We start from the raw sequence: 22,755 nt of genomic DNA, 5'->3' as shown, positions 1-22,755 counted from the left end.
ATCATCCTTCTGTTCCTTCAGCCTTCTTTCCCAAAATCCCCAACACTGCAAGCTTTCCATAAACACATGTAATTCCAAGTTCTTACTAGATTAATCTTAAAAAAAAAAAAAAAAAAAGCCTTAAGGAACAAGAAATGCCTTATTTTACTTTCATTGACGACTATTTCTGCTTGCAATCTCACTTCTGCACTGAATACTTGGGGGCCACAACTTAATTTTGAGGGCAACTAAATTAAAAATCATTTAAGGAATGAGTTCACTTGTGATACAGTTGCAAGGTATGTGTATAGTTGGGGGTTGGACTAGATGACCTTTAGAGGTCCCTTCCAACCCAACACATTCTATGATTCTATAGTTCAGTTTTAAGCAAATCACATTACTAGTGCTGAATGGCATAGGAAAACGTTAATGCATAATTATGGCTTTTGAAAACTACCTGCAATGTGAGTTTCAGTTAAACTATAATTTTAAAGTTATAGATTTATAATAGAATACCCCAGAAGTAAATAAGATCTGTTATTTTCTGAAGTTAATTTGGAGCTGAGGAAGATCTCTAATCTCTCTAGGTCCTCTCCTAAGAATTCCAGACATTAACTACTAATTCTATGTAACTTCCATAAATGCTGTATCAGTACCCTTCATAAGTCAGTCCTGTATTTGAAATACATTCTTTCAAACACCTAATTTATATTTCCAATACTAGCCTACATTTTTCTAACTTGCTATTACACCACTGCTTTCTTAAACTATGTATTTCTTTAAATACAGCTAGAAAACTGAAACACAAAATTAACTCCCCATGTGACTAAACCAAATAAAAGACACCGGAAAGTCACGGCACATGAACATATCCTAGAAAGAAGCAGACTGATAACGACAACTACCCACGCAGAATACGACCATTTCAGGCGTTTCATAACCACCACATCCCAAAAGAACTTTTCAACTGAAACAAGTGCCGCAGCCCAGCCCAGTCCATTTCAGCACCGACCGAAACCCCAAGACCACATTCTCAGAATTGCATAACACACAAATGGATTTTTCACCAGTATTAATTACAGGCAGAAATACCTTTTTTTTTCCCCTGGCAATCATTTAATCTTATCTTTGATTTCTGCTCAGAAGTTTCTACATTAAACCTGCACTGGTGAGCTGCTTGACAAACTCTTCAGTTTCTTTTTTCCTGCCGTGCAAAATCTGTTATTTTCTGTTCCCTCTTGAACCGCACACATGTGGTAAAACCATCAAATACATTCACCTGTTCAGTACAGATGTTGTCTATGTGGGTTGCTTATCACTAGAATGATGTAATTTGCCCTCTAGAAGAACACAGACCATACCTTTACTTAAGTTTCTTGTTGTAAAAGAGTCCATAATGAATTACATGCATTGGTACATTTGAACTGTTACACCTGTCCATTAATTTCTTTCTCCACTTTTTATTTCAGGCTGTCCAGTATAGATATTTACTGTTTCTAACTCTTAATAGGAAATGGTACTAAAAGTAAATAAAAACTACTTGGCAAATACACAAGTTGAAGATTTAAAATATTATCAGAAGCAAACTGAAGAAATTCCCTTGACTCTTATTATAACAATGAATTCTTCATGATACTTGTACTTTTCCAATGCTGAAAAAGCTAGCAAATATCCTACTTGGCTTTTTTCTCCTCCCCACCACGCAACTGTCAATGAATAGTAGTAAATAAAAACCACTGCACAGAAATAAAAGTATATTGAAACCAACAGGGAATAGACTTCAAGAGGATAAAACAGAATATCTGACCAAATTTATTATAGTAAGTTTCACACACACAAAACAAAAATCCATAAACCTAAAGGATGTATTCATATGTAAGCACATATTTACAAAACTTCTTTTTTCTCAAATAACTTCAGAGATGGCTATAGTCAGATTCTGAAATTCCAGTATGAGGTACAAGGAAAACATAACCTTCACAAATTTCTTACGGCATGGAATTCTCCTTGGTGTTATATTTCATGCTTTTCTTTCTCCAGTTACAATCAAAACTATCTAAGTATACTGTAATATACTCTTGCTTTTTATTATTTATATAGCAAAAGCAATCATGTCATTTCAATATAAGATTAAACACAACCAGCTACAGTACAGCACTCCCACGTAATTTGAGAATTCACATACACAGCATATGAATGTTATTCAGTTTCCCTGAACAAAAAAATTATGAGTTAGAAAAACAAATCATCACTCAAGTTCAACCTTCCGCTCTTTTTTAAAATAAATGAGAATTCTTAAATATTGTAGATTATTTCCACCTTCTTTTCAGAAGGGAGCTAATATTTTGCACTGCTGTTCCCAGTTTGCTTTGTAATTTAAAGAGACATAACAAGCTAATAATATTTACTTGTAATTACTGGAAGCAACCTGTAAAGTAATTGTGATTGCTTGAGGAGGCAATCTATTTCATTTTATGCATCTGACTCATATTTGCAGTTCTACTTTTTTATTAATTACAGATGACCTTCCCCAAACAAATAATTATATTTTTCCCCAAAAAAAAGTTCTGGTTTTAAGCTTTCATTTTGCTTCCTAAGAGGTGGAAATAATTTTTAATAAATCATATTTTTCAACTTTGTTACCTGGAAAAGCTATCTTTAGGCATAGTTACAGCCTTTTTTGGTCTTTTCATAGTTTTGAAAAGTAATGGCACAGAAAATCCTCTAACCCGAACTCTATAACTCATCGATTTCCCTTTTAAAAGAAGCATTGGTCAACTTACCCTCTTTGCCTTTGAATCTTTCCTGATCGTATCTGTTATAGGCAGCTGGAATAGGTTGCTTATTTCGTAAAGTGGGATCCTAAAACAGATTAAATAAGATCTGTAAAGCATACTAAAAGATATTTGATGGTTTTTGAACTTCATAAAGTATTACATGGAACCGTTCAAGAGTATAAAGTTAGTTCACTCTTATCAGAACTTTTCAAATGCATTGAAATTTCTACATGTTTCCCTTCAACATTCACTTACAATCCTACCGAAAGGGAGTTCAGATGTACATACTGAAAGCAATGACAACAACCTGAGGCAAAACTAAAGTAGCAGTAACAAACTACGTTAGCTAAAATCTGTAAGTTTTATGAAATCACTGAGCTTTTGCAATATCTCAAGAATTAGCGGGGGAAAAAACCTGTCAACTGACACCCATGATTAAGCCTTCAGCCACACATACAAAACGTTCCTTGCCAGCCTGATTAAGCAGAAATTCTGCTAAACCTACAGAATAAAAACAAATTTGGAGGGGAAAAAAGGCATTCTAGGAAAAAAAAGTTTTAAAAAAGCACCAATCTAGAGGCACACTACACACCAATCCAGGCTTTTTCATGGATGGCTTAGTTATGTATTCACAACTACTCTGAATGGGACTTTTGAATAGTCCCATGCACAATTTACAAGACTCAACACAAAGCCAATATTTAAATGTTGAAATTCATCTTGCTACATAAATTTAGTTATTTGTTAAATGCAGTAGCAGCAAAACTAAATCCAAGTATGACCAAATAGCTTTTATATCAGACTGCCACCAAGTTCAAGAACATATTAGGTTTAATAGAACTCAATAGCAAACACCACAATACAAAACAATTCCTGTCTAATACCTAGACAGACTTGAACAATAAAGCTCGAAGTCTGTCCCTCCTGATTTATTACAGGCAAAAGAAAGCTGGTTCAAGCTGTTCCCACTCATGAGTCACGTTCCAGATTCTTAAACATTTGCTACCCTATCTGTCAGAAAAACAGCAAAACATTTTGTTTGAAATGGCAGTAGTCTCATCTAGTACATTTGTTGCAAATAGATGCAGGATGTCCCTAGTGTTTGATAGATGCAGAAGCTGGCACTAGCAGTTTAATCTCTAAGTAACAAGAACATATTGAACAAATTAAACCAATATATTCAACTCTTTAAATACCAATAAAAGTAATTTAAGTCAAAGAGTATCTGTAAAGTTATGCTTGAAAGTTGTGCATTCATTGGAACTAAGGCAAAACAAATTTCGTACTTAATAATGACAAGACACGCTACTCTCGCTTCTGCCTTCATATTCCCCAAAGCACTGCTCTTACCGTTGGTGCCGTATTTGGTGCAGGTCTTTGCTCAGGTGCACGGCCTTCTTCTCTGGCTTTTACTGATTGAAGAATTGCAAAAATGTTCTTGGCAAAGTTCTGAAAAACATATCAGATACCCGTGAACCTTGCTGACTGTTTTTCACATAACAACACCACAGGTACAAGACGCCATTTGGTTAATTTGTACTTCACAGAAAAACAAAACCTGTGCACCAATTTTTTTGAATAGATGTTTTCTGATTATTTTTCTGTGACAGGATCCAAATATAAACAGAGTTCTAAGGCATTGCTGCTACCGCCTATTCTTTGAGGCCTAAACTTGCTAAATCTAACTAGCTTCATTATACCACAAGGTAAACCAAACTATTCATAACGTCCTTGTAATCTCCTTCTCCCCTCTCACCTACCATGCCCTTGCAGTCCCTTTGCAACTCTTCGTGCTGTAGCAAGAAGGAAAAACTTACACTCAAGACTTCCTGGACAAGTCTCGTCCCTGAGGCTCAGGTACACATCCACTAATGAGAGCCTGTCTGCTCACTTTTGGCCTCCTGTCTGCCCAACCCTGTGCCACAAGAAGCTTTCCTCCACCCCAGCATGCCCAGCCACTCTTCAGGAAGAGTCCTTATGAATCCGCAGGAGGCTTTCCCTGATCCCCCATGGAGGAGCCTAGGGGAGGCAGACAGGCAGCCACCTCCTGCGCTTTCCAACAAGGCTCTTGACCAGAGCCGAACATCCTTCAGCTGGCTGTTAACAGTTCACGAGCACAACCCCGCCACATTTTCGTGCAGTTCTTTTAATATCTATCTTGAATTATGACTTCACTCCATTTGGCACCAAGTAATTTAAGCAGCCGAGCCTTTCATTTTAAATTAGAGGAAGCAAGTACAGAGATGGCATTCACAAATCCTCAATTCAAGTGTGATCCAGGATAATTCCAATAACTTCATGCAGTGTTTTGGCACATAACCAAGTCATTGAGGCACAACCGGAAAAAAAATAATAATAATAAAAAAAAAAAATCGACTAACATTTTTAAAACACTTTCCTCGTGGTAATATTAGTAGGACTGCTTTATTCTAAACAAAAATGTAAACACTAGTTAAACTTTTGAAAGGCATATGCTCGTTACATTACCACTCAATAGGCATTTTGAGCTAGAGAGATATGTGTACACCATGTGTGTCATTGCTGACAATTTTCAGTAATGGTTCATCAGTAAAAGAAACCTTTTATCAGTTAAGCAAAATGGCTTTTCAGAATAGTATAAAGTATTCACAAAATACTTAGATTCTTCCAGAGTATTGTATGCTAACACTGAAGTGGTGTTAATTAACACCACTGCCATTATAAAACAAATGCATGAATTACAGAACAAAAACTTCTGGGGTGAATTTTGTAGAAATCATTTAGAGGGAGCTGTAATGCAAAACTTCTCTAAGCTTATTTCACTTGACCTCAGTCAGCATGTTGTCAGTCTGCTCCAAGCCAGAGGGGCAGGAACTGGAAGAGCACCAGAAACCACTTATAAAGGCACAGCCATTCCTCGAGGAAATCCAGTTCTTTTCACAAAGACTGAAAGAACTCACACAAAACTGTATTTGAATTTCTTTTCAGTCAGAAAAATCCTGGGAAAAAAAGCCTTTAAAGAGTTGTGAGCCATGCACATATGAATTATACAAGGATACTCAAAATTAGCTCCGTTCTTCAGAAAAGAGGCTAAACTGCACACTTTTACTGAAAACTCAGAGATTTCTCCCAAACTGTGGACTGGGCAGCATATCAATCACAATTCTTGTCATTGCTATGCTTTATCACATACTGTCTCTTGGAAATGACAAGCTACTCTGTCTTCTGAAATTCAAGAGGAGGAACTAATTAAATAACAAGAGGAGGAATTTTGTAAGAGTGATTGTCCATGTAGAAGCCAAGTCATCTTTCAGTCACAAGGAAGCTACAACCAGCTTTCACATCCATATTTCATTCATAAAACCTGCAGTTAACACACTCTCAAAGTGAGCCTAAATTTCAAATTATGAATTTTTCAAAGGCATTTTAGCATCTCAGATATTAATAGCCTGAAATTGCATGTCCTGGACCAAATTTTAAATTCTTTAAGGTAAAAAAAACAAAACCAAAAAACCACAAAACACCAAAACACACAAGATTTTCTCCCATCTGCTGAAAAGAAGTCACTAATAAGCATGGAAATACAAAGTGTTCATGCTGATGTCTTTTTTCCGCAGTATGAAAATGCAGGTCCCCCAAGGCCACGACTAATACCTGTTTGGAAGGGGAAAACACAGCAGTGTTTTAACAAGCACTCGAAATAATATCATCATCTTGCTGTACATTGGCTTGGTCGGGGATATGGGATTACATTACGCTGACAGAAAAATGATCGAGCAGAAAGTCCACTGCAAGTACCAACCGATTTGCAAAGCCCTGCAGAGTTGCAAGACTGCTAAGTTTTCATTGTTCATCCCTTCAGAGATCAGAATATGAATATCCCCTAGCTTCTGACCTAGATTTAGTTAAACTTGGTACCAAGTGCAACATTTTTATTACCAAAAACTTCTAATCTGGGTGACAGAGCAGGAAAAAAAAAAGAAAACAAAATACCTGTTTCTCTGCACTAAGTCTTAAAAAATTCTGAACATGCTTTAAAAACAATGCTGAAGAAAATCCTTAGTATGTAAAAGGACAATTCCATCGATTCTTGTCCTTAGCTGCCTAGAGCGCTGCTACTCCCATGAAAGCTCTCTTTGTTGACTCCAACCATGTCTACACCTAATAATAATTCGTCACACCAGGGAAAGAAGAAAAAAAAAAAAAAAAAAAAAAAAAGGAAGAGGCAAAGTGTTTCAGCAACTACCAAATCAGGCTTTGGATACTGTGTTAAGTAAAACCCTATCGTAATAGATTTTTCCCTCACTCATGCCTCTAAAAAGAAGACACACGCACTAGATGTAAAATAGAAGGGAAAACAATGGTAGCCAGAAGACAATCCATAACAGCAGCTGTGGTCAGATAAACATAACCATCTTACAGAATGAGAACCACACAGGTTCTGTAGAAAAGCCTGCAACAGCATGTAAATTCTCAAAACTTATTGGCACAGATGCTCTATCCCTCGCCAACGTAGTGACTAACAGATCAAGTCGAGATACTACCACTGCTGTTAATTTAACATCAGGCTGTTTGAGGAGAAATACCAGAGCAAGTAAGATCAGCCTGCTCTGCTGGGGACGACTTAATGAGGTTCCATCACAAACAAGACTCCTTTTGTAGTAAAAATACGTTCATTTAAATATATCACAATTTATTCTAAAAAGTTGCAAACTCCATTCTGCACTACTGCTTATCAATAAAGACTTCTAGTCACAATCGGAGCTTTATCATGCTAGCAAAAAATTAAAATAAAAATCTTTTTTTCTAATATAACAATCAAGGAGAAATATTGATTTCAACTTCACAGAAAACAAAAAAAATTAAAGAAAAGTATACTTTATCTCAATCATCTGAACAAAACCAAAAGATTAAATCTAACATACAAAACTAGAATCATATATGTTGTTACACAGCACCGCTTACAGGGCTTCAAAATTTCCCTATAGCTAAGTTGTAACCAATTTTTAATCAGATTTTATATTCTGGGGCTTCACTATAGAGAGAGAAGAGCCTAGGAACAACCGTATAAACTCAAATAAACTGTTATTTGAGCTGACAATACGGATTTCTTGTTGGACATGCAACCCAGGATGATCAAGAGCTGGAGAACACTATAAACATTGACCAAACTTACAGTAGGGCTGAAGAATGAAGAATCAAGCCCTTACCACACTTCTTTAGGCATTTACTTGATATGCTCAGACATACTGCTAAGTCCTTTGCAGCCACCAGACTGAAAGGCATGAGGCAGTACTGGAAATGCAATATTCCCATCACTCATTTTCAGCAATTCTTATGTAGTGCATGACATGAAAAATGTAAACAGTATTCAGGTGGTCTTGTAAAAGTACAGCAGAAATTACAAAATTGTTCACATAGAACACAAACTGATGAACTGTGTCTTTAAAAAATATTTTGCACATTTACATTTAAAGCACATATTTAAATCTGGAGTCCTTCATTTAAGGCATCACTCACCCATGCCTAAGAAGCTGTATCTTCACCTTGTAAACTATTCACTGACATTGAAGCTGATCTCTCCTCCTTGCTCCTCTATTTTAAAGATAGTCCTAAAGCACTACATTTTATATTGTGTGCTAGGTTGCCCTCAGAATCAAAGGACGGACATATGCAAGATTGATATTCAGGGACAGTCGCAAGCAACTGCAAGCATGCAAATATATTGGTAGAACAGCTATGTGAACTATTGGTATTTTCTGCCCTGTGCTTGTTCAGACCATAAAGGTTTCCATCATTTTTGAACCAGCATCTTTCCTCCCCTTAAACAAGAACCCTTCAGATAAAGGCCACAACTAGAAACATAATCTTGAATTATATAGCTGTGATGAAGTAAATCCTCCTTTTTGAATTACATACACATTACCTCTCCCATTTTCCTTATTTGCTTTCATTTGAATAACACGTAAAATGCAAGAGATGCTCAACTGCACTGACAGGCATGTTTGCACAGAGCTCACAGTACCTCTCAAACTACCCTCCATACACTTTTGACCTGTACATACCATACTATAGTTAGTCATACAATAAGCATACTACCACAAAGACAATTTTAAGAAGAACCACCTAAATAAATAGGTCATCTTACTTGCGCTTTCAGGAAAGTAGTGGTTTAAGGAATTCACAATGAAGTACTGGAATTTATATAGCTAACCATTGAAACACAGCACATGACTTTATTTTTTTTTTTAAACTGTCAGATTAGGGAACCTATAAAAAAACTAATAACGAAACTGAGTTACTAACTGCTGGGAAAAGCATAAAAATCAGACACTCCCTTCGACAAAATATTACTCTGGGAATCAAATAACATTTCTTTATGTTCCAGTCAAAAAGTTTGAGTATTACTAGTCTACTGCACTGGATTGAAAACATCTTTTCAGTAAAAAGTTCTACTTCTCACTTGTTCTGTATTATCTTCACTAATTTTCTATAGCAAGAGTATTATATGAAAGACAACTCGAACATTTGATTTTAAATAGCACAAAGGCTAATTCAGAAGTATGAAAGAGCAGCAACACTATAATATCCTGAAGATACAGCACAGCATAAAATCTACTCAAAAACACCCCTCATAGATAATCTGAGTTTATTTCTCCTGTAAAAGCAGCACATGGAAATACATTTTTTTAAACAGTTATATAAGAAGTGCTTAAGAATGGTGAAGTCACTGTATAGCCGACCTAAATTTTCTTTCAGAAAACATAATGCTTTATTCCACAGATTCTTCCCACAAATTTGAGGTACCTATTTAGAAAACAAGATTAATTATTGCCCGATATAAATACAACTTTTACAATCTGGCCCATCTTTCCTTTAAGTGCTGTATTCAAAACGTCTGCACTGGTGCCTTGCAGCAATGTAACAGTCTTCCCAGTTTTACTATGTAAGCTAATACAGGATAAAGCGGAGTTTGGGAACTTAGGCTACACCATGTCATTACACTTGTGCACTGCCATTCTAAAACCACACGCTTGTTCCATTTGAAAGCATTAATGAGGATACCAGTTGCTATTAACCTGGTAAACCTTCACCTTTTCAATTTTGCTATTAAATTTCACCACTATTGTGAATTTGAGTAACATAGAACAATTCTGCCACCTAGAGTCCAAACGTAAAGTTGCTTTTAAGCATAAAAGTTTCTTTTAAAATATCCAAACTTATACTCTCAGAACTTTTAGCTGTCAAAAGTGACTAAAATACTATTAGTCTCACTATAAAATTATTTTAATTTAAATATTTTCCAGTTACAAGATCATATAAAAGAAGGTACTGGAATTGTGATCATAATTATTATTATAATTGTAGTATTAATCCGCTCATAGGTGATGTCACTAGTAGGAATGCTCAAGAGGTATTAGAACAAAAATATGAGAATTGAAAGTAACTGAAAAAGTGATTTCTCACAGCATTTACTTCAAATGTTAGTTACTGCTAAAAGGATCAATCCTACAAATAAAAGACATCAATTTAAAAAATAAAGTATGCAAGTACTAACTGCAGTGGTAATATTTTCCGGGTGATAATACAAAACTAAAAATACTGACCACCACAAAGATGAGATTCATTTGGGGAAAATGAGAAGTCCTGCTATTTGATACTTATGTACAGGAATACAGAAAACCACAAAGGGATAACATTCTGAAGTAGTTCAGAGTTAAGACACTATAGTAGATAAATTTGCAATTGTGGGTTACATCCAAGGTAAACACCACATACCAGGAAAGCACTAATCCCTCTAGCTAGGTCAGCTATAAACTCCCATCATCTTACTCAGTTCTGGACTTCTCATCACTATGCACACAAACATACCCAAGAAGCCCAGGGCGGGGAAATAAAATCAAGATTATGGAATTTAACACATACAACTCACAGTCATGCTCTATAAAATGAAGTTACGGCTGAATCCATTCCCTTCTGTATTAATGTCCTTTTTTATGGATACAGTATATACTGCACATCATCCACCTTTTTTTCCAAAGAAAAGTATAGGCAACTAGTACATTACAACAGGACTGCAATAACTAAAGATATCGAAACTGAAAAATTATGAAGGTTTTAATAAAAAAATAAAAATCAAACAACATAAAAAACCGTTTATTTAAATAAATTGCTTGTTATACAAGGTAAGATTCCTGTGCTTTCAAAACAAAGCTTAAGAAAAGCATGTGCTAGATGGCCTCGTCTAAGTCTTTCACATAAGAACTGAGAATATAAAAATATCAGGATTTAGGCAGAAAAACATCCTCTTTGATTCAGGCAAAGGAAAGGGGAAAAATTTTATATAAAAGCGCCATAATCCACAATATTCTCTTAGTTTTTTGGTAAATATTAAACAGGGAAAAGATTAACTACTCAGATCGTGAGAGAATCAAATCGGTCAGTCTGCAGAAGCGAAGCAACAGCAAGTAATAAACGAGACCTTTGCCTCCACAATCCAACCTAGACCTACCAAGTAATAAGCACTTAAAGAAACAATCTTACATTGACAAAAAGATACAATTTCATGATTCAAAGGTAATGAAACTAGAGGGATCGAGTTTCACATAACTGATCCCATAGCAAGTTTTAACACTCTAAAGTTTTTCCACTATTAACAGATACCTGTATAAAGGAGCCTACATCTATCATTCTTTTATTTTATACACAACTAATTCCATTAGAAAAATGTTTACCTCAAATTCAGATTTCTCATGTCCAACTTCTGTTGTTCCACTTCAGTGCTTTTCCTTGGAGCGTACCCAGGCACACAACGTTAAGACGTTGTACAGGTCACTCTAGACTCCTAGTGCCTTACAACGCCTTCAGAAGACTTACACAAGGCTCAAGGAAGACAGCAAAGTAGGGATTTACAGATCTGTTAAAAGAGGCCGAGAAATCCACAAACCCAGCAGCTGGACGAGTCCCATGCAGTTGCTGCACACAGATATATAAATGCGTGTCTGTGTACGACCCACATACACAAAGCACGTATATAGTCATTGTTCCAGCTTCTTAGCCGAAGCGATTTAGAAAGGTTATGCGGTATAACCTTTTAGACTTCCCATATGTTCAACAGGATGGATTATGTTATTTCTCTCCTGTATGTAGGGTTGGAGTTCACTTGTGAAAAGGTAAGTCTAATATTTTCTTGCAGTTGCGAATGTATGACTGAAGAATGCTACCCAAAATTTAAAGTTTTAGCAATAATCTCTAGTATATCACTACAAAGAAAAGGAGGTCAGAGCTCACTATTCCTACAAGAATATATTTCAAAAAGTTACAAATTCACAAGGGCAGTATTAGTGCATTTCCAAGATTCCAGTTTTAAAATTTCTCTACTAAGTAGAGCATGTTCAACCCAGCCCGCCCAGTTACCATGCTGCTTATCCAAGAAATATTTCTGAGTAATCTGGGAGATTAAAAAAAATTAAAAAAAAATAATAATAGAGTACATCAGCAGTCGCCAACAAAAACATGCCCTCCAAATACACCTGTGAATGCTAAAGCTCCAGCTTAGGCTACTTTAATTTGTTCCTACAGGAAGAATTCGAGTGCCACAAGCACATTTACAGTAGAGATGGAATGAGGAGGGTTTTCTTTCAGAAAAGATTGCTGAAGCCTGCTACAGGAGATTATAAAAATCAAAGTATTATTCAGGAATGAAAAGATAGAGGAAGAACATGAAAACAAGGAATCCATTTCAGTTTAAACACAGCTTTTTCTAGGTGTTCAATAGTTTGTTTTACAAAACAGCCAAACATTTATCTAAAAACACATACACAACAGAACTGAAACCTCTGCAAAGCAGTAATTCAAAACTTAACACTCCAAACACTTATGATGGTAAATATTCTATGTATGGGTTCAAAATTTCAGCTATCAGAGAAGATATATCCAGTTCTATATACAATGGTTCTCTCAAATAAATAAGATACAAAAGTAATATTTTGTTATATTTTCCCCTAAGATTTGCAGTTTTGAAAACATCAGTGTTAATTCTGACATATTTTCACCAGACAATATTTCAGTTCCAAGTGATTTAACATATATAAAAACCTGACAAACTTAACCTGTTCTCCAAAAATAGGTTCTATAGTCAACAGTGCGACTATATTATCAAGAACTCATTCACAGCCTTCTAACATGAAGTAACATGCAAGCACCTGAAATTATTATGCCTGCTTTATACAAAAAAGGCCACCAAATAAAATAGTGAGACACAGCAGCAAGACCCCTTGTCCAAATATCAATCTACAGATTAAATAATTTCCACTTTTTCTTCTTTAAACTTCTCTCCCTACACCTGTACTGCTTCTCCTTCCCAGCATATCCAGCTGTATCAGGTCTGAAGATAGCAACTCCCTTACCCTGATTTTTGTGTGTGTTTGTGAAGATTAAGAATGAGAATTGGACTGCATGAAGTGTGAGAACAAACAGAAAAGATTAATTTCTTAAAGCCCCCAACAACTGTGGCTGCTTAAAGAAATGGTAGAGGAATTCAGAAGCAGCTCTACCATCAAGTGCTTTTATCACTTTTGAAATCTGCCTAAATTTTCAGTTGGTTAGACTGTCAGTTGACTCACCGCAACAGCAATGTTATGCTGCATGCCTTTAGCCAAACCTGAAATTAAATTGCTTTAAACAATATATCTTCTCAAATGGTTCTAAAATTAAGATACTATGAGACAGAAAAAAACCCCTTAGACTAAACAGATGCAATTTGGCTCTGAAAAGTGATTACATAAAAATGTCACATTATTCATAAAATCTAGAAGACTACACTACAGACTTGGGGAAGGCCAACAGATGTTTAAAACAGACAGTGCAGGATGACTCACCCACTAGCAATTAAATCAAACACTATTTCCAAAAAGGGTAGAATGGCATAATAATCAGGCAGAAAACTATGGAAAAATACCTGAACAAATTTCTAAGCAAAACATAAAAATAGGCAGACAAATGCAAATTCTAGAAATCTTAAAAACAAAAGAGGACAGAACTGCAATGTCTGATTTTACAAACAACATGAACCTCACAAAAATCTGTAACAAGACAGCCAGGGATCAATGCAACATCTGATCAAAACAGGGTAACAGAAGGGTTCATACAGATAAGTGACCCGTGTGATGCATTATGGAAAGCTTAGTCAAATAATCTATGAAATACAACCAAAGAATGATAGTAAATGAATGATAACCTGTCCCAAATCATTAGGGGATACATTGCCAATATAAATGGGACAGTACAGAGACTTCCAAAGAAGAAAACAGTAATTATGAAAGACTGCAGTTACTTTGCAGGTTGGAGAAGTGTCAAGAGAAGTGATGCAGCGATTAAATCTTTAGCTATCACAAGTAATTGCTTCTTGGAGCAACTGGCCAAAGTAGTCACAAAAGGAAAAGCTCCTCTTGGTTTAGTCCATAATACCTACTTTAGAGAGGTTGCTGGTGAAGGAGTATCAATGCCTTCAAATTCAACATTCTTGTAAACAAAGAAACAAAAAAACCCAACCTACAGCCAGGAAAAAATCCACCACTATAATTTCAGCAAGGGGAGCTACGTAACAACGAAGATGCTATCAAAAGACAATTAAAAGCAGCATCTAAAAGGGCAGAACACAAGTATCATGAAAGATGTAAAAAAAGAACGCTACGTGACTGGAGACTTAAAAAAAGTATTTCTGGAAAAGTTCTATAAAGCAAAAAAGGGTATTTGAAGTAAAAAGCAAACTTCAGAATCAGAAAATGTGTCCAAAAGGAGAATCAGTAAATACTCCATAAACATACTTAAGATTATTACCATCTGCATAGAATTTCAAGCAGCTTCTTGCTGAAGGAATCAGTACTTTTTTCAAACACATCAAAAACAGAGGAAACCTGCCAGAAAGCTGATAAGGATGACAGATTATTTTCTTTTTGTTGTTGTCTGATCTTCCTTGTGTTTTTCTTTTGCATCTTAAACTACCTCTGCATCTTTGTTTACCACAGAGAACACTGGGAACGTTCATACATAGGAGTTTTCCTCTGTGGAGACAGAGCTTAAGGAGCTGCCTCAGACTGAAGTAATTTTTGGAAAGAAAGAATAAAATTGACATTATGGGGTGCTCACTCTATCATTCACCCAGAAGTTCTAGAGGAATTCAGATATTAAAAACTCAGACACTATATGGTATGTAAACTACTGTTGAAGTCAATTTTGCTTTTAAACATTCCAGGAGGATTCAAGAGACTGCAGATAAATCTATACCAAGCAGATAGTGAAAATTTATAATAAAAAGAATTATCAGGCACATTAGCAATTCAAGTACCATACAGAAAAATCAAAACAGCGTTTGCAGAGGGGTATCATGTTTCCCTGATCAACGTTCTTCAAATGAACAGGCAAGTAGATAAGGAATGATCTGCCTGAGAGAACATATCTGAGTTTCCTAACAACTTTTGAGAAGGTCTTCACAAAGGTTCTTTAAAAAAAAAAATAAAAAAAATAAAGAAAATCAACCAAAAAACCCTCCCAACCAACCTACAAAGAAACGAACACCCCTGAGCTGTTCTGGGATAAATCACAGCTCTGGGTAACAAGTGATGTTTCCCCATTACTTACTCTTACTGTTACTTGTACAAAAATATAAACATTAACATTCGATGATTTCTGTCCATGTTATCAAGAATGCTCCTGCAATCCTGCACGAAAGAAATAAAGACTAGCTATTATGCCTCTTATATTCATCAGGCTACTCAAAGTAACTGCATGCTGGAGTCCAAGAACAAACTTTATCTCTTGGTTCTTGTCTTTGTCCCTGTGTTAGTTTTTTGCTTAAAATCACTACCTCATCTCACTATTATTACATACTACAACAAAACATGCTACTCTTTCTCCAGTATCTTTCCAAGTTTCCCTTGGAAGACGTGTAAAGATGTGAATGCCACGAATGATTAGCTAAAGGAGTAAAAGCTACCCAGACTGCTTCAGTACAAACATTTCTGATGACTAAAACATTAAAGGCTTTTTACCAACTGTTAAAAGGCAATTTATCAACTGTTCAGCAGTGAGATTGCTACAAATCTCACAGGCTCAAAGAAGCTCACAACTCAAACACTCACTCTGTACGCAGCATGCAGGTACGTGCCACATAACTAGGAATTACCCCATAACTCATGAACGCAATTATTCTACCACTAATGCCATGAGACCAGGTTGCGAAAAATCAGTGCTATGTGAAATACTGTTAAAAACAAGACAAATGAAAACTGGGACCTCATTTACTTCTAAATATTATTTTCCTGTGACAGTACTTGAAAAGGAAGTGAAGGCAAAGGATGCGATTTGACAATAACCTAAGGAAAACAGACATTTGCAATCTTTTATAAGTTGACTTACTGCTTCTTTGAGAAATTTAGTGCCAGGAGTCACTGCAATAAAGAAAGCCTAACTGTCCAAAGAGAGCAAGCTGTCAGCTGTGCTTGCAACCATGTTCTGGATGGCACATAACCAAGTGCAGCTAAAGACATGGATTAAGGGAGCGTGAAGGGACAAAAATATACAGAAAAGCCTCCTCATGGTAACACTTTCTGGTTTTGTTCATTTTAGCATTTTCTCTCCTTACTTCTTTGTTTTCCACAGCTCAGAAGCCTTTGGATTTTCAACGTAGACATGTTGCTACTTCTATCAGTTACTGTCCACTTTTGTCCATTGCAAACCCACAGGTACTTTCATACAGCCCTCCCAATCGTAGGGCTCAAGCCAGCTTTGTTTAAGAGGAATTAAGCGATTACTTGGTATCTTTTAAATGGCTGAAGCAAGTATTTTGAGATACATTTTACGCTTATGCTAATGAGGTAAGAACAAACTCTTCTGTCCCTGTGCTAACAGCTCTCCAAGCCTACCTTTACCTAGAACACTGAGCATAATCCCCCCAGTCATCCATAGTTAACAAGCTAGAGATACAGAAAATAGAAAATGCAGTTTGTCATTTGGATCATAAAAATAGCTTGGTCGCCAGAGCATTACCTTGCCTGTGCTTTGTAAGATTGTAGTTCTTGTCCTCCATACTCTCTCCCTGCTGACAATATCTCTGGTTACATCCACTTCAGCATCAACAAAACTTCTCTGTTTAAGAGCAGTTATGTCATCATCCAGATCAGTTTTGATAGTGGATCTTTTCTTTGCCATGATTTTTGCTTTGATAGCAGCAATTTTTTCCACTGACATGGCTTCAGACAAGGACCTAAATGAGCAAAAATAACAGATGAGACTGAATAACTGCACAAACAATTCTTCTGAAAGAATCTGTGAGTTAGTAACTTCATCCTGTTTAAAGTTTATGGCTATGCTATAAATCATAAAATAGTCATCTTACGTATACTTGAATATTACACAAGCTCGGCATTGCTGCTTTGGGCATGAGAATCAAGCTTCTGACAAAAGATTCCATCCTGGTATTAGCACAAAAACCATCCAAAAATCCCAACTATAACAAGCAGAAGCAAAGACTGCAGATATAAAGCATCAGGACTAATGCTTGCATTTACAATGTCATCTGAATTTCAGCTCCCCGTTATTTTTAGTGGATTACAATTTTGTGTCCAGTCAGTCAATCCCTGGCTGCTCTGAGGCTTTCAATGCATTAATCTAAATTTTGGCTGAGGTGCTGTTACGTGGACTTGGCCGCTTGGAAGATGTGTTATCTTTTCAGAGCCTGTAGGCCAAACAAACAACAGATGGTAGTAACTTTGTCCACATTAATCTGTGTTTGAGGTAGCTCGGTTCAGTCCAAGAGTGCAACATCTTTATCTGTTTGCTTTTAATCGTAAACACAGAATTTGGTTGCCAAACGGTGAGCCCTATTGTTTTGCAGGGGAGCTGAAGTAAAAACAAAGGACTGAATTGCACAATCCTAACTGCACATACCCAACTCAACATTACGTGAATTTTTCTTTTGAGATTATATTGAAAAATTAATACAACAAGTACTGGTTGTGAAGTATTCTCCTTTTACAACTAGGCTATTGGAAAGGGAACTTTTTTGTGTTGCTGATCAATAAAGTAACAACAGTGACAAGTACCAAGTTCAAACTCACTGCCCAAAAATGTTATTTGCAGTTTCTTTAACAGGGCAGTCTTTTACATTCAGCATTTAAAAAAAAAAATAAATCTGTAAATACAGAATACAAAGTAATTACGAATAATACCCAGTAATCCTCACTGCAGCATTGTGTCACAACTCCAAAACAAAGCTGTGATATACTCAAGCTAGTATCCAAATTAGGATATCCAAATTAGGATCCAAACTAGGTTATACAAAAACAATGTGTGAACTTTCTGATCCTTAGACTTTCTGATTTTTAAGTCAGGTATGACAATCAGCTTTTCTTTTTCTTCCTTTATAATTTCCCTGTAAGCACACCTATATGAGAGACAAAGGAAAAAGACACTCAAAATATGTATTTTTCATGTGATTAGGTGTAAATATGGATTCTATAAATGCCTCAACTGTGCTATATTACTGGTTGTAAGGCTAACTGTTAAATTTAATCCCAGTAAAGGACAGATAAGCATTCACAGTATTGTTTATACTCAAGAGATAAATTTCTCAAGAATGCTGTTGGTCTATCAAATGAAACTACTTATCTGCAAAACTCAATGCAGACAAAGCAGTACATTAATTCATATTCATACACCCTAACTGTAGGAAGCATGACGCCTATTTTACACAACGGGAGCTGACACACTAAAGAAATGAAGCAGCTACTTTAAGGCTTCTGAACTCAGGTATCTGAAAACTACTAGAGTCTGATATCCTACTAAGCCCAAGTTCCTTAGCATCAACAAGATGTCGCAAGAATTTAATTTCCTCTCTGCTTGGCTTTGGGAAGATACGGTGCAAGATTCAAAACCAACTGTCACTCTTTGCAAAAGTCTGGATTGATACAATGGAAGAGCAAAAGTGATGGGCAAGTTTTTAAGCACCTGAATACTGATTACTACTTATGGCAATGACAGTGCATTATCCTCTGGTAGCCTACTGCCTCTTCAGAGGCAAGAAGCTCACCCCTCTAGGGAGTCAAACAGAGGTTGTGTTACCCTTTGATCACTTCTCACAATGTTTTCCTCCTTTTGCATGCAAGACATTCCTCAATACAGCACATTTTTCTTTGAAATAGAGAATCAGCTTCCCCTTGCAGTTCTGCTCATTGTATCCAACTGCTTAAACACCACAGCAGAAGGGAGCAGAAATAGCAGACTTGTTGGGAGGAAGAGACAACTGTTCACCCACTTCAGAAGACAAACCAAATGACATGCCATGACACCTGAACTTCCACTCAAGAACAGGAACCTGGCCAGGCATAAAATTCTGCCTCCTCGGGCATAACTAATGATAGCACCTAAGGGAGGGAGACTTCCACTGAGAGCTGCTGGACAGAAGTAAAACTGGCTGCCTTGAATAGCACAAGAATTATTATCAGTCCTTCAATTAAGCATTATCCATAAGAAAAATTATTCCTACCTGATCTGTTCCGTTTGCACGATACCCTCTTTATGTCCTTCCAACCGAGCTGCCAACCGCTCCTTGTCAAGGCGCACACACTCTTCATCCTGGCAGTAACAGTAATGTTCAAATGTAATGTTTAATTTTTTGTGTATTCTTTTTTAAAAAAACAAACACAACTAGAATTAAAGCTACTCAGAATCTAATTTTTTTTTCATTTGCAAGGTCAATTTTATTTCCAGTTATTTTTCATCTACGCACTAGCATTAACTGTACAGCTATTGGAAATTTCCTCTCAAGAACCACAAAGTGTAATTAGAATAATGAAAAGGAAACCATCATTCCCTCATAAAGAGCCTTTCTCAGACAATTGAGAACAATAGAAAAATCAGTCAGAGAACTTAAAGCTGGCAAACAATGCACACATTCAGGTAGGACAATAAATGGACACGCATAAATATTTAAGGTAAATTTATCAATTGACTCAAATTTGACCAGATATTTAATCAGTGACATTTTTAAAGAAAAGAACTGCTCAGAACTGCTGAATTTTGATGCAGAACTTTTATAAATGACATTCATAGTAAATATAAAAAACAAGTCAAGAGTAAGGAAGCCTCTAGTTACTCAAGCCAGGTTTGAGACAGATGTGTAATTTGAGAAAGCAGGAGAGAGACGTAATCTTATGCCATCTTTTCAGCTTCTTAATGCTGGTACCATTTGTGTTCAATAGGTCTTATTTCCCCACAAAACTTAAATCACCATCAAGGCTGTCCTATTGACAAAAGGATGAAGCACCACAAAACCAGTCGTGCCCATGTATCAGAAGAACCTGGATTCTCTACACCAAGATGACATCCAAATAACTTAAAACAGACTTTACAGACTCTGAGCTGCCAGAGTAGGAAAGAAACAAAGAAAGATAAGCTCATTAGGCTCATATGCAGAATTCTTGATTCTCCAAATTATGAGAAAACATACTGGCATCACAACCACATAGGGTAACGTAGACAAAAATCTACAGATCACCAATAGGTTATCTCGCGTGCCATTAAGAGTGCATAAAGATTTTATGATTCTTATACAGTTATAGCTAAGCACAAGCAATGCTCAAATCCAATTCTTGTATAAGGGAATTTATGTATTTGGTAACTTCTCTTCTAGGAAGAAATCTAAAGTCTCAGTACTCTGAAAATATACAGAGCCAGATTTATAACAACTCACAGAGGAGACAACTGGATGTACATATTAAAAAAAAAAAATCAAGAAAAATAGTAAGTTAGTTTTTAAAACCAGGCAGAGCTAAGTAATACAATGCGCGTAATAACTAGACACATTGCTTCTATTCAAGAGGCAATTGTGAAAATACACTGTTAAATTAATTACCTAAGACACAGCTTCAGAAAATAGTAGTCACAGGGACAGTTTCATATATTGCTATAAAGAGACTAAAATAGCAGGTAAAACAAGTACATATCCATTGATAGAGGTAAGACCAGCATTTAAGTTATAATGCCAACTCATGGATGGCAAATAACCATAATCAGTCATTAAACAGCACTTTTATTCCAATACCATAGTTCTTAGCAGACAGGCTATAATGCAACAGATACTTACAGATAGGTCCTCAAGCTTTCCCCTTTCACACTACAACATACATCTAGCAATTAAAATTCCAAGTTTAAATCAGAGGCTTAAATTCTAACTCCTTCCAGTTCATGTTCACACTAACAGAAGTACTGCGTACACCCAGAGGACAGGCAGCCCAAATGAATTGCTACAAAAACAGATAAACACTATAATTTACCACACCTTCCCCCCCCCCGATTTCTATTGATGACAGTTACTGTCATTACCTCTATTCTTGGTTTCTTTGCTTCTGCTAATATTTCATCTGCTGCTCTTTTAACTACAAGAAAAAGAGGACATTAGAAACGCAAGATTGTAGTAGACTTTGGTAAAATAAACCTCTAAGTTATTTCTTAGTGAAACTATACCTTGAGTGGACCGTTGAAGACCAATTTCAAGTGGAGCACTTCTGTCTATACTTGATGAGGTTGCTGTAATCAAACACAACATTTCATTTAAGTACAAAAGATTTGCAGACATATTTAAGTATAAAAGAAAGAAGGACAACAGATAAATTGCAACAACAGAAATTCTAACTAGATAATAGGTAGCACAGGCCACCAAACACTAGAATTGGAGATATTCAGAACCTGACTGAATATGAAGTTAGATCAGGTTACTCAGGGTCATTTGGCCCTTCTTTGAAAAGGGGATTGAACCAGATGATCTCCTGTGGTCCCTTCCAACATAAATTAGTTATTCTATGATCTGTATATACCACATATAAGGAAACAGAGTCACAAAGATAATTACTTTATAACTTGGAATCAAGTTCTACTAGTTAGTCTAGTTTTTAGAATAAAGACAACCTGCTGGCCCCTTTAAAATTATTAAAAAATGGTTTACTGCTCATTACAGAAATAATCACATATTCCAGTACACTTAAATTCTAAGACCACCTACAAAACAGAGCAACTTGCAAAAGTAAGCCATATTTATCTCTCTCATCAGAGAAACCTCTTTTCTCTGACTATTGTTAACAAAAATTTTTCAATGATGGAATACTAGGCAAATCTGGCAGACTGACAAAGCAGTGATTTGATATATTTTACTATGCTGAAGACTTTATCTGACACACTTATTGCATTAAGACCAATGCACTACCAAAAGTTTCCCACAGTCTAGAGAAGGAAAAAGTAGAAACGCTAAGCATTCTAACACATAACTATTAACCAAAGGATGTTAATAAGAATAAAAAAGTATCTCACTTCTAAACATGTATGTAGGAATGCAGCTACTACCTAAACACCATAAAAATAGTAAGTTCAGAACAAAATTAAAAAAATAAAAGAAATCCTAACTTCATTTGAGAAGTCTGAACATATTCAGTCAAGCTGCAAACTGACCACCATTAATCATCTTTCCCCTCCCACCCCTCATTTGTGCCACAAATATGTCTAAGTTAAAAGAAAGTATCACTCACATGTCTCCCCATTTAGGTATGCAAGCAAGTCTTTCCTATCAGGTCTTCTTACCACAGGAATGTTTTCAGTCTGAAAAGACAGTAGACTTGACGTTAAATTGTTATTCCCTCAGAAAGTCTCTTGCTGAAGATTTTTCACTTTTATTGAAAACTACTAATTCACACAAAGATAGGAACACGTGTCCCGCTTCCCAATAAAGCTAACTATCAAGCTTAAAGATAATTCCTAGAGGATGTTCAACTACACAAAATGAAACATGTTGTCTGCTATAAAACAGAGAGAGGAAAGCCTTTTTCCTCCTTCACTTCAAACTTGCAAATAAAATTAAGAACTAGCTTTTAACACACATTTCTGTGCCAGGAGTCAATGTTGGTATGCAGAAATAGAGTATTTCGACTTTGTTGTTCCAAGCATGCAGAACATGCAACACCGCCATATC

The 22,755-nt window shown here is 36.0% G+C and overlaps 1 protein-coding gene across 1 annotated transcript in view; it reads right to left on the bottom strand.

Annotated features, from left to right (window-relative positions):
* CDC73 (cell division cycle 73) overlaps positions 1 to 22,755 on the bottom strand; it is a 107,511-nt gene that overhangs the window by 79,113 nt on the left and 5,643 nt on the right. The window contains exons 3-9 of the mRNA XM_074596350.1: positions 22,316 to 22,385; positions 21,261 to 21,323; positions 21,120 to 21,172; positions 19,282 to 19,370; positions 16,785 to 17,001; positions 4,107 to 4,205; positions 2,763 to 2,841 (exon numbers count right to left, since the gene is read on the bottom strand). Coding sequence (XP_074452451.1) covers positions 2,763 to 2,841; positions 4,107 to 4,205; positions 16,785 to 17,001; positions 19,282 to 19,370; positions 21,120 to 21,172; positions 21,261 to 21,323; positions 22,316 to 22,385 — 670 coding nt within the window. The remainder of the gene's footprint in view (positions 1 to 2,762; positions 2,842 to 4,106; positions 4,206 to 16,784; positions 17,002 to 19,281; positions 19,371 to 21,119; positions 21,173 to 21,260; positions 21,324 to 22,315; positions 22,386 to 22,755) is intronic.

The sequence above is a fragment of the Larus michahellis genome, chromosome 8 (genome assembly GCF_964199755.1).
Source record: "Larus michahellis chromosome 8, bLarMic1.1, whole genome shotgun sequence".
Lineage (NCBI taxonomy): Eukaryota > Metazoa > Chordata > Aves > Charadriiformes > Laridae > Larus > Larus michahellis.
Note: the sequence above shows the minus strand (reverse complement) of the source record. Positions and strands in the feature narration are given on the sequence as shown.